The following is a 12843-nucleotide window of genomic DNA, read 5'->3' as shown; positions in this document are numbered from 1 at the left end:
AAGATTTTATATGTGAGATGTAATCGTCTTATCTCTAGAATATGACTGGAAAACTATCACACAGAATTATCAATGGCATACGTATGATAATCACAATTAAATCTGAAAAGAAATAAGAGCTGCCCTATGCATCCTGGTTTTAAATTATAAGATAATTTTATATTTTAACAGAACAGATTATTGCAAATGTCGTGCTTAGAATTAAAAAAAAATATATTTTATGAGTTCATTCATTTTTATTAAATAACACTAATTACCATATCAACAATGATCAAGTAATTACTTTGATTTAAGTCTCATGAGCCTTAAGTACACATAATACCATAACATTCGACGAGTCAGACATGAGGAAATTATGGACTCTCAGGTAACCCCCCCAATAATTAAACAAGTAAGTACATGATGGGTGGATGGACAGATTCATTACTGAATGGCATTTTCAAAATAAACAGCATACATCTTTAAAAGTTTAGCAAAGTCCCACTGTAGTTTTCTTTTCTTTTATTTAATAGATTTTAAGAAATACATGTTATTTTTTTGTTTTTTTAATGATAATCATGTCAGTCATCATTTCAATCTGTTCATATATGTTATGTTACACTTCAAGTCCATAAGGTAATGCCACAGCCTTGTTTTAGTAATGTAAGTTAAATACTGTTTATGAGCAAAGCCTTTCCACAGAGCAGTCTGTACACTTTAAGGTGAGTTTGAAGGAGAGGGTTTATATCTGAGACTCCAGCGCTGAATGGAAGCTCCACTGGTTGGTGGAAAAAGTAGGAAAGCAGTCAGAATTAGGGCGTGATGGAGATTCAGAGGAAGCACATGAGCTGGGCTGCTGAAGGAATTCCCTTACCTGTCGAGGTAAAGTATGCAGCAGCCAGTTTTCCGCTAGCAAGCCGCTACCACGAAGCCCAGCACAGCACCCCAGCTCAACTGGCAACTCCTCCAGACTGTTTCCACGGACATCTAGATGAGAAAGCTGACCCAGACCACCCAGACCAGGCGGCAAAAAGCCCAGTGAGTTATTCGCCACATTCAAGTTGCGGAGTTCTACACAGCTTCCAAACAGCTCCTTGGGTAGATGTTCAAGCCTGTTCCCGCTCAGGTCTAATTCACTGAGGAGTGTAAGAGCTCCAACCTCTGCTGGCAATTCTTCCAGGAGATTACCTGCCAGAAGGAGGCGTCGTAGTCTATGCAGTGTGAAGAGAGCTGATGGAAGATTCTGCAGCTGGTTGTGTGCTAAGTCTAAGAGCTCTAAAGTGCGTAATACTCCTACACTCGCCGGCAAAGCTAACACGCGATTATATGCAAGTCGTAGACAAGACAGACGACGCAGATGTTGCAGTCCTAGGAGTTCTTCTAGAGTACGCAGACTGTTGTGTTGCAGGTCCAAGATGCGAAGACCTGTTAGCGCCAACAGAGCTGATGGCAACCGTTCCAGCTGGCATCCTTGCAGCTGCAGCTCTGCTAATCCAGTCAAACGCCTTAGTCCGGTAAGTACCAATAGCCTTGTTCCCTCATTATGTATCTCCAGTCTTAGCAGGCTGCCTGCTACCTCACTCAGCTCTCCTGGCACTTTCTGCAACATGCCACGTAGCACCAGGACTCGAAGGTGTCGCAGATGCCGAAGGCTCCCGAGGGTCCAGCCGCGCCCCATTCCACCCTCACTGCTCAGCCTCCCGGTCAAGTGCAGCTCTTGCAGGCCTCTTAGGGAGTAGACCCAGATGGGAATCTCGGTGGCTTGGGTGAAGGTGAGATGCAGAGCCTCCAAATGTTCCTGAAGGTGTTGCAGGGCTCCAGGCTCCACCGCTGCAGAACAGTGGTACAGGTGCATCTCTCTAATGAGAGATTATCGAGAATCAACATTAAATTCTTCTTTAATTCATTCTAAAACCTCTTATGGCTAGGGTATACTTTGTTTTTCCGCATGCCGTTCCGTTTCATGCACGGTCTCACGCACGGTCTCACAGTAAATATCAAGTATATGTGCTGATGGTGTGCAAAGACATGGACTATCCGAGGGTCTAGAACAGCTAAGCAGCACGCGGACAGTCCACGCATACTGTGCTTATGACTAAATTTGCATTGCATGCACTGTGTGCGAGACATACCGGCATGCGGAAAACTGAAGTATACTTTTGGTCTTTACTGTCAATAAATGTCAAAAGCAATCTGTGCTAGACATTGTGAGTAAATGATGACAGATGTTTTATTTTAGGGTGAACTATCCCTTTAAGTAATGTTTTTACTTTTATAAGTTGTATTGATTTTTTTAAGTGCAGTGCTGTCAACTTTATTGAGATCCTTGTTGTTTTTGTGCCAGATAAATACTGCTCTAACTATACATGATATAATCTTATTATTGATATAATTAAACATAATCTGATACTTTAAAAGATATTGCCTTATTATGTAGCTTCAATGTAGTTAGCTACTAGTTAGCTACTTGTTGTTAGTAGCCTGTTGTGAAGCTAACTATTTTCTTTTAAAAGAGTAAAAAGGCTTGACTGTAGTTTAACTTCTTTAAATTATGAGTAGCTTGTAGTTTGACAAACTAGAGTTTCAAAGAAGCTTCCCCAACAGTGATGTCAGAACCTTGAAATGTCAGTAAAATTATGTGCACCTGAAGTTGATGTTGTGTTTTGCACATATGGAAATGTCTCTTAAAATGCCTACCTGAGTGCAGTCATGTTGGATATTTGTGATGTGAGTTTGGCATCTCCAATGAGCTCCAACTTCATCACCTCCAGCTGACTGAGGGTGAACAGAGCCGGTGGCAGATGAGGAAGAGCCACAAGCTGGAGCAGAGACCGCCCCTGCTGGTCAGACGTGATCATTGACCGCAAGCGTTCAGCTCCCCAGCGACGCTCCACACTTTCCTCCAGCAGTCGAGTCTCACTGACCGGTGACAGGAAGACAGACAGGCGCTGGGACAGTAGAGGGTCGTACTGATCAGCCATATGTAAGAGGAACGCTAGGTCATTATGTAGATCAGGTGCGTCCAGCATGGATCCTTTCTCACGCAGACTCTTAAAAGAGTACTGTCTCAGACACCTGAGAATTAAAGAGATTTTGTCATATTTTTCTTCATAACTCAAGTACGATGGTTGAAATTCTTATTATGGCCTTTAGTCAGGGTAGACAGCATATATCATTTGACACAAATGAAAATGTTAGGGTTAGAAGTGCAGTACGTTCCATGGATTGTACTGTTATACACTGGCATTGATAATTATTTGTGAAGTTGACAAAACATTGATAATACATCTTTCAGAATATTTTCTAGTGGACTAAAGTGTCGGAAAACAGTGTTGTGAAAATTAAGAATGCACCGATACAACATTTGTGTGCCGATAGCGATTATTTCGAACAGCATCTGCCTCTGCTTTTTTATGCCACCTTGTTTCAAATCACTGATAATTAATTACACCACTTCAAAAGATATGTAAATAATAACTTTATTCTCTATGTCTCGACATATCTTCCGTGTTTCAGAGTAACTGGTCTCAGTTATAAACAAAAAGCACATTCTTAACTCACATCAACTGAATTCTGAATAGCCTCTTGTTAGACTCTACATTAAACTGGTCAGAATATATAACTGGTGAAGCCATTCACAAGCAGCCTCTGCTTCAGTCGCCTCTGCTCGCCATATTTCTTGCTGTGTCGAGCTTTAAGGTGATCAATCAGATTAGTTAAAAAATGTACGTTTTAACGGTTGTTCCTCCTTGTAAAATTGTAGCAGTGAAAAGCTTACAAATACAACTCTGCAGTCATTGTCATGACCCAATTCAAAGAAATTCTACATAAGAGATATTTTATTTTACACAGCACGAGTTGTAGGCTAATTGTCCAACCCAGTTTCCCGCCGTCCTTTGGATTGACAGGAAATAACCAGCCCTGATCATCAGATGTTTTTAACCAATCAGCCTGTCTGACAGTGCAGATAATTGCATTTCATCCTCCGATACTGATATTTGTCCGCTACAACGGTGCATCACTACTGTATTATATATGCAGAGTATATCACCTCAAGAAAGCTTTACAAACGGATGTGTTAGTACATTCACCAGAACCATCAAGTTCTCAACACTCACACATGAAGACTACAGACTACATGGACACAATCGTCTCCTCTCCTCTCTCAGGGCAGTCATACTTGTGGAAGATCCAGAAGAGAGCGTAGATGCCTAGCAGACCGAACAAGAAGAGCAGGGAGATGTAGGCCTGCATTAGCTTGCGTAGGACGGATGAAAGCAAGTGACTGCACTGGAAAGCGCTGTAGCCGGTCAGAGCGTAAGATTGAGGCAGACAAACATGACTGAAAGAGATGGAGCCCAGTAGTGGAGTCGTGTAGCTCACAATCAGAATGAACTTCAGCACTTTAAACACTGTTTGTGCGGTGTACACCTGCAGAAAGAGTCGATGAACACAATTAACACTTGTGAAGCTGAAACATGAGGAGGATCATTCCACAAAACTGGAGCCATTTGTGTCACAACAATTGACTTGAACAATGAATATCATCTGACAACTATAGTATGTTTTATTACAGTTAAATACATCAACAAAAATCCAGTAAATAAATTTTTTTTTTTTGTTATTTAATTTCTCTTTCTCATCATGACAATGCCATTTTGGTCTGTCCCCACCCTGGTATGTCCAACATCTTGCTGTAACAGCACGTTTTGTGCAAAATATACATGTGCAACTTATACATATATAATTCTGGGTTTTTTATTTTTATTTGACACAATTTATTACAAAAAAACTGTCCACAAGTTATGCAGTCCTGCATAGAAATATCAGCATAAATTGCCTTTCTAAAGGCCAAAGCATATTTTGGATTTCCGCGTGCCACTACTTCTCACGCACAGTGCACGTGATGCAAATAAAGTAATAAGCACAGTACCTTTAGATTTACTAGATTTTGTAGACACATGGACAGTCCACACATTAGTGCGGCGTTGGAACATACACCTGTTGTTGACTATAAAAAGAGTATCACAAAGCTGCTGTAGTGCATGGGTCGACGGGTTTGTATGGGCGCACGGTCAAAAGAATATACTTTGAAAAGGCTGAAAGCTTGACTGTATACGAGACATAAGTATACCCTCACCTTAAAGGCGGGGTCACACATATCTTTGCATGGTGAAATACAGCTCAATGGGAATCCGCACGATCAGGAATTTCACGTGATTGATTTCCCTACACAGATTTTGCGTGGAGTTCAAGTTTGGTGTACTTTGGTAGGTGAATTCACCACGTTGGCCAATGGGAAGGTGCTTGGTTTGGCAGTGACCTCTGTGTGGGCAGTGCTTCATACACCCCTGCTAAATAATCTAGCATTGCTGGTCATCAGCTTAAGTTGTGTTTAATGTGCTGGTCCCCCAGCATGGCATGCTGGTGTGCTGGTGACCCTACCAGGCTTTTTAATTAGCTAAACCAGCTTCACCTAAAAGACAATGCTGGTCAACCAACTTCACCAGCTGCTGGTGAAAAGCTGGTCCACCAACTAGACCAGCACCAAACCAGCACTAACCAGCACTGGAATTGCATGCTGGTTAAGCTGGATTTTTTTTTATCAGGGACAACTACACTGAATATTCACAAAGAACAAGAATATAATTTTAGCGGTGGGTTTCTTTTTAACTTAAGTCTCACAAAGTATAAAGTTCAGCACTAAAATAGGCTGCTTGACAATTATTTTGCAGGTTTCATACATGCTCAACATCCGCACATGCCATCTTCGCCCGCTGAATTTCGCCGGGTGAAGGTATGTTTGACCGCGTCTTAAGAAACACTTTGTAGTTTATTGTTTACTTGATATAATGTTTAAACTCTTACAAATATGTACTTTTAAAATTAGCTTATTAAACAGGAAAAGTCACTCATTTCATGGAATGAGCCAGGAGATAATTCAAATGTTACCTTATAGATAATATCTGAGCTCTCGCAGTGAGCACGAAACCTGCGCACTCTCTCAAACAGTGCTCTTGCTTGTTCCCTGTCGCTGCGATCCAATGTGACTCCTGGTCTAGAGCCATCCGGAGCGATTTGCGTGGTCTGAGGTGGCAGGTTTGCTTCCGTAAGAGACAGAGTAGTCAGCGTTGAGCAGTGAGACAGTGTAGAAGGACACGGCGATGGTTGAGTAATAGTGGACGCACTATCAGTTCCTGCCAGCAGGGTGCTGTCCGTTCCAGAATCCAGGCTTGACTTGCGCGTTTTGCAGAAAGATGTGATCACTACTTTGGGTTGCACCATTTGTTCTGCTTCTTGGAAGCGGGTGTGAGCAGTGTCCAGCTTGGCCGTGTGAGACAGTGCCCGAGTCGTCCAGGGTGATTCACAACATTTGGCAAGAAGAGACAAGAAATGCTCTATGCGAGATGATGTGAGGGGGAAGTGGAACCAAAAGCATCCACTGGCCAGCAGCACCAGAGTATGGAGCAGTGTCACATAAGGTAGGAAGCGTGAGTACCAAGGCAAAGCCTCCTGATAGCAAACCTGGCTGATGTAGACATACTGCTGGAAGTCCAGGTTGGTACGTCGACCTTTTGCAGGGCTACTGGGTGGTTCTGGTATGCTTGTGAAGACAGAATCAGACATGGTCTCCATGGTGGAGTTGTAGTTACTGGAGGAGTGTATTGGGACACACACAACTCCATCCCGTGACAACAGCAGAGTCCCGGCGAGAACTGAAACCATCAACATCAGCACCAGTAGATGGTCCATGAAGACTTCCCACCATGGCTTCAGCAGCTTATAACTGCCCCGACGCTCACCAACTGACCACAACTCAGACAGAGTGAACATCACCTTTTGTGAGGGAGAAACAGAAATAGGGTGGGTAGGTTTTTAAACACATTTATGCAATCATGACAATTCAGGACAAACACAGAACAAACAAAACTAAACAAACTAGTTACATTTTCTAAAGAAAATGTGGGAGGTGCTTTTCTGAGATGCAAAACTTGTCGCCATGATACTACATGGTTGCTAAGGTGTTCCAAGTGGTTATTAGCGCATTGTTATGTGGTAGTTTGGGTGTTATGCGATTGCTAGGGTGTTTGAATGGTTTCTAACACATTGCTATGTGGTTGCAGTGGTGTTTTGAGTGATTGCTGAGGCATTGCTATGCAGTTGCTAGGGTGTTCTAAATGGTTGCTGAGGTCTTCTGAGTGGTTGCTTGTGCATTGCAATGTGTTTGGTAGGAGTGGGCAAAATACCTGTAGACATAATAAACCGGTAGAAATCTGGCAACCGGTATATGTTTTGAATTATCGTTTGTATTGCGGTTACGCAAAACTGCATGCAAGAAATGTGCACTTCATTCTGTTCATGTAACACGTATGCAATACATACTCTGTTGGAGAAATGGAGGAGGAAGGCAGAGCGGCTTTACGTGAGACTGAGAGAATTGAAGAAACAGGGTTTTTCAGGTTTTCACAATTTTTCAGTGGCCACCCAAGCTAAATTTCGGGCAAATCAATGACATTAATCTCATGTTCTGAATATGCTTATCATCAGACACATGTAGCTGTGTTTCACGTGATTTTTGCACGTGCTGTCACTGAAGCAAGAAAGTGCGCGCAAGTCAAGCAGGCTTCCAGATTGGGCTCCGCAGACACTTGCGCTACTCAGCCGGTTTCTCTCTATCGCTGCATAAACTTCAAAACTTGCGTGACCCACTTCAATTCTACTGAGTTTTGAGTTTTATTTACCTTAAAGCACTATGGAGGAAGTCAAATATCTCAAATGGCGAGAGAGCCTGACATTCTAACCAACACTAACCTAATTTCCATCCACTTTTCATGCTGTTTTGTTGTTGGAAAATGCGTAAAATGTTTTTGTGAAATTTGCAGTCTTTTGCTTGTTTCCATTCAAATGGCCTTTTATCGATAAAAATGGTGTGTGTGATGACATCATGCTTAAAAAAACACTGTCACACAAGTTTTGGTTTATCGCAAAATAAATCTTCCCTTAAAAGCCGTTTCCATACAGAAATGTGTGTTTATCGCTAATTGTGTACCTTCCGCCTCCCAGATGTCCCTAATTTCTTTTCCTCCGAAGTTTTGGTAAAATAGGAAGAGTATTGAGACAATTCTTTGAAATTTGCCAGCTTACTGTCATTTTAATTTCACAAATAAATGCAATCAGAAGAGGGGGATGTCATGTGTATTTTCTTAATTCATGTTTTTCATGTCTTTTATTTTGAAAAGTTTATTTCTAGTTCCTGTTTCATGTCATGTGGTTCCCTTGTCATGTGATTTCATGTTTTCCCTCCATGTTGATGTGTCTTGTTTTCATTGGTTTATTGTCTCATTTTCTTGTTTAGAGTTCTCAGTGTTTATTGGTTATCTTTGTCATGTGTTCTCCCATGTCCATGTATTTAAATCCTCATGTTTTCCATTGTCCTTTGTCAGGTATTATGTTTGGTAATGTTTGGTTCCATGTCAAGTAAAATCTAGTCAAGTCCAGTCAAGCCAAGTTGTTCACGTTTATGTTTGTTTCACGTTTGGATATACGGTTGTGGATTTCACTTATGTAAATAAATTTGCACTTGGGTTCTTCAATTCATCGTCATCGTCATTGCCAGCAGCCACTCGTTACAGAATACCTGACCGGAAAATGAACCCAGCAATCCAGCTCCTCCACCTACGTCAGGGGTATCATCACCTGGAGGATTACGTGGAGGACTTTTGCGCTCTGGCCTGCGAGGTGGACTTTAATGTGGTGGCCCTCAAGGACTGTTTCTGATTTGGACTTAATGAGCCCATCTCTTCTCTGATGCCAGGCTCAATATATCGACCTCGCCCTGCAGATTTTTGGTTCCACGTTCACTGTGGGGGAGGCGGATGCCGAGCTGGAGTCCCACGTCATGGTCGATGAGCCAGCGTCCCACATCATGGTCGACGAGCCAGCGTCACATATCATGGTCGACGAGCCAGCGTCCCACATCATGGTTGACAAGCCAGCGTCACACGTCATGGTCGACGAGCCAGCGTCACATGTCATGGTCGACGAGACAGCGTCCCACGTCCCACGTCATGGCCGCCGAGCCAGAGTTTCACGTCATGGCCGCCGAGCCAGAGTTCCTCATCATGGTCGCTGAGCTAGCGCCATCTTTTGCTCCTGATCCTGTACCTGCTCCATGCCACGTCACGGCCACGCGTGAGCCTGCTCCATGCCACGTCACGGCCACGCGTGAGCCTGCTCCATGCCACGTCACGGCCACGCGTGAGCCTGCTCCATGCCACGTCACGGCCACGCGTGAGCCTGCTCCATGCCACGTCACGGCCACGCGTGAGCCTGCTCCATGCCAAGTCACGGCCACGCGTGAGCCTGCTCCATGCATGAATTATTTGGAACTTGACAAACATAGAGTTAAAAAAAAAAAAAAACATTGCTGGTATTCAAAAAGTGGTAATCAACCTCTATGCAAAATTTCACATTTCAGTCTGAAATAGCTAGCCCTTCATCCTCAATGTTAATCACCGGTCTGGAGAATGTCATGCGCATGTGCAGCGAGCCTTTAATGATGGCCTGAGGGGCTAGTTTTAATTTATAAAGTATTTAATTCAATGACTGGAGTTTTCAAAAATAAGCATACAGTATGGTTATTTAATATATAAACCAATACAAAAAATATTAACTATATTGTGATATATATCGTTATCCTGATAGAAAATTAGTGATATTGTGATATAAGATTTTGGTCATATCAGCCACCCCTAGCATTTGGTAGGGTGTACTGAGTGGTTGCTAAAGTGTTTTGAGTGGTTGTTAGCGCACTACTATGCGGCTGATATGGTGTTCTGGGTGGTTGCTAGGGCATTACTATGTGGTTGATATGGTGTTCTGGGTGGTTGCTAGGGCATTACTATGCGGTTGATATGGTGTTCTGGGTGGTTGCTAGGGCATTACTATGCGGTTGATATGGTGTTCTGGGTGGTTGCTAGGGCATTACTATGCGGTTGATATGGTGTTCAGGGTGGTTGCTAGGGCATTACTATGCGGTTGATATGGTGTTCTGGGTGGTTGCTAGGGCATTACTATGCGGTTGATATGGTGTTCTGGGTGGTTGCTAGGGCATTACTATGCGGTTGATATGGTGTTCAGGGTGGTTGCTAGGGCATTACTATGCGGTTGATATGGTGTTCTGGGTGGTTGCTAGGGCATTACTATGCGGTTGATATGGTGTTCTGGGTGGTTGCTAGGGCATTACTATGCGGTTGATATGGTGTTCTGGGTGGTTGCTAGGGAATTACTATGTGGTTGCTAGGGTGTTCTGGGTGGTTGCTAGGGCATTGCTTTAGAGTTTTTAACCTGTTTTATCATCAGGCAGATGACAATCATAAATCTGGTTATAATCTGTAAATCTTAGTACAGTAATGACACTCCTCTCCTGAACAAGCCGTATGATTTGAGGTGTCATTCGTTTAATACTTGGGGTAAGATGTTTGTTCAAATCACTAACTCTAAATATGAGCATCAGTAATACTGATGCTTGCCAACAAAAATAGTTGTTTGCTATTTAAAGTGTTTGCTTTAAGCACTAAATCAAATGAAAACTCACTTGAGAAACACTGAATGGTTTTAGATTAAAAGACGTGTTTTTAATTTGAGACATCAAGAAACTAAAGTAAGAAATGGGCTGAAAACTCAACTGAGCAAATAATTAGAGACACAAATACTCCAAACAGTTATCCACTCTGCACATCCATGTATCTGTACATGCAAAAAATTAAAGAAAAATAAAAGAAATGTACTTACTAAGATGTAAATGACCACTTGTGTAAAACGTTTCAACACCAGAGCCAAACTTGTGTGCAGTCTTCAAAATCTTGCAGTCTTGTACTGAAGTCCGGTACAGGCCGGTTTGTTCAACTTCACTAACTTTGCCCCATTTGCAGACAGAAAGAGGGGCCTCAGGAGCACAGCTTTGAGATTACTATGGCAACCTGCACACAATAGCCACATTCACATCATATAACACCCACCAGACACTGGATTTTTATGTAAAATGCATACATTTAATTATAGTCAAGTCAAGTTGAAATGTCACATTTGATATATTTACTCAACACTGCTCTGGCCAGATTTACTCCATATTGTTGAAGAATAAAGTACAGACTGAAGAATAGACATTTCTCTCTGTGCAATGCCACACATCACAACAGCAGGTGTCACTAATCTGTCAATTAAAAATGATGCAGTCAATCTGAACTAGAGCGTGGAGGTGCATTATTTTGTGTTTGAACTACACCTGATTTAGTGTCATTTATGTTTGTTTTAGTGACAAAGACTAGCACATAAAACACAAGAAATCATCTGGAAAGTGTTGACGGGTGGACCTAAATAAGATAAATTATTAAGATGGAGTACCTCCATAGTTTTACTTAAAAGATCAGATTAAACTGTTGTTTTTAGATTTGTTTACAAAAATGTGTACATTGATTTGGCATTGACATCTGAACCACAATCTCATGAAGCTCTTGCAGTGACAACGTTAATCCTATTCAGACCCCCCTCGTTGAGAAATTCTGTGTACAGAGCTGTACAAGATTCTTCTTTGAAAACTGACATCATAATATTACAATAACATAACCCCCCCCCCAGATTCATCATGTTACACTTGTTTAGAGCTGAGAATTTACAACAAACCTACACATCAAACTATTATAATGAAAGCTGAAATATTTGCCTGGAAACTAAAATAAATGACAGAAAATATTTCCAGTAATGAGTGGTGCATTTTAAAGATACTGGAATAAAAATTTGGCAAAAACCGTGTGCGAAGACAGAGCTACAAATCTACTGACTTTTCTGCACTGTGAAAAAAAAAAAAAAAAAAAGGTTGTTTCAACTTAGAAATGTAAGTGTTGGTGCTGCCTTAACATTTTTAAGTTGTGACAATTTAAAAGGGAAAGTTGTTTAAACAGAAAATAACATTGCCTTAAATTAACAGAACTTGTTAACTGACCTTAAAGGAATATTCTGGGTTCAATTCAAGTGAAGCTCAATCGACAGCATTTGTGGCATAGTGATGATTACCACAAAACAATCTTTATTACTTACCCCTTATCCAAAAAAAAAGAAGCAAAAATCGGGGTTACAGTAAGACACTTACAATGGAAGTGAATGGGGGGCAATTTGTAACATTAAAATACTGACTATTTCAAAAGTATAGTCACAAGACATAAATAATATGTGTGTAAACATGATGTTAGTGTGATAAAATCACTTAACTGTGTAAAGTTATAGCCAATTTTACAACTTCGTTGCCATGACGATGTAATGTGAACATACCCTAAAACCCAAAAATGACTAAAAATACGACTTAAACAACTTTACAGCTCAAATAATACTCCGTTTTTAACAGTAGAATTAATGTAAGTGCTTTTATAAAATTATAAGTTTCACATTTCTGCCTTTAAACCCTCCAAAAATTGGCCCCATTGACTTCCATTGTAAGTGCCTCACTGTAACCTCGAATTTCGAGTCGAAATTAATTTTTGTGGTAATCAACATTATGCCACAAATTCTGTCGATTGAGCAAAATCTGTACTGAACCCGGAATATTCCTTTAATGTCTTTTTAAGTAAACTTTACTTTCTTTATTCAATCAGCTTCATTCAAACTGAATATAGAAGTTCAATTACTTACATGATCGTTTAATATTATTGACAATTAAGTAGTTAGGGCTATATTATTGTCAGAGGTAAAATAACTGCCATTCGAGGGTAAATGGCCAATTGATGATCAGAAAGCAACATCTGATCCCTCTATCATATTCAGACTTAAAGAGATAGTTCAGCCAAAAATGAATAATCTCTCATCATT

General features: G+C 41.2%; 1 protein-coding gene across 1 annotated transcript; it reads right to left on the bottom strand.

Moving 5' to 3' along the window:
- Positions 1-230: 230 nt before the first annotated feature.
- LOC127449824 (volume-regulated anion channel subunit LRRC8D-like) lies at positions 231-10882 on the bottom strand. The gene is made up of 5 exons (XM_051713401.1): positions 10774-10882; positions 5932-6816; positions 4160-4410; positions 2677-3054; positions 231-1838 (listed from the first exon to the last, which is right to left on the bottom strand). Exons 2-5 carry the CDS (start codon positions 6811-6813, stop codon positions 722-724), a joined length of 2628 nt encoding a protein of 875 aa, XP_051569361.1. The 5' UTR covers positions 6814-6816; positions 10774-10882; the 3' UTR covers positions 231-721.
- Between the last annotated feature and the right edge of the window lie 1961 nt (positions 10883-12843).

Source organism: Myxocyprinus asiaticus, chromosome 13, assembly GCF_019703515.2.
Source record: "Myxocyprinus asiaticus isolate MX2 ecotype Aquarium Trade chromosome 13, UBuf_Myxa_2, whole genome shotgun sequence".
Lineage (NCBI taxonomy): Eukaryota > Metazoa > Chordata > Actinopteri > Cypriniformes > Catostomidae > Myxocyprinus > Myxocyprinus asiaticus.
Note: the sequence above shows the minus strand (reverse complement) of the source record. Positions and strands in the feature narration are given on the sequence as shown.

What these genes read in the sequence shown, in the direction of transcription:
- LOC127449824 (XM_051713401.1), bottom strand. Translation starts at nt 6,813, where the DNA reads ATGTTCACTCTGTCTGAGTTGTGGTCAGTTGGTGAGCGTCGGGGCAGT. An exon ending in GCTCAGATATTATCTATAAG is followed by an intron (nt 4,411 to 5,931) that starts GTAACATTTGAA and finishes CTCTTTCTGCAG; the next exon opens with GTGTACACCGCACAAACAGT. An exon ending in CTCTTCTGGATCTTCCACAA is followed by an intron (nt 3,055 to 4,159) that starts GTATGACTGCCC and finishes TTTAATTCTCAG; the next exon opens with GTGTCTGAGACAGTACTCTT.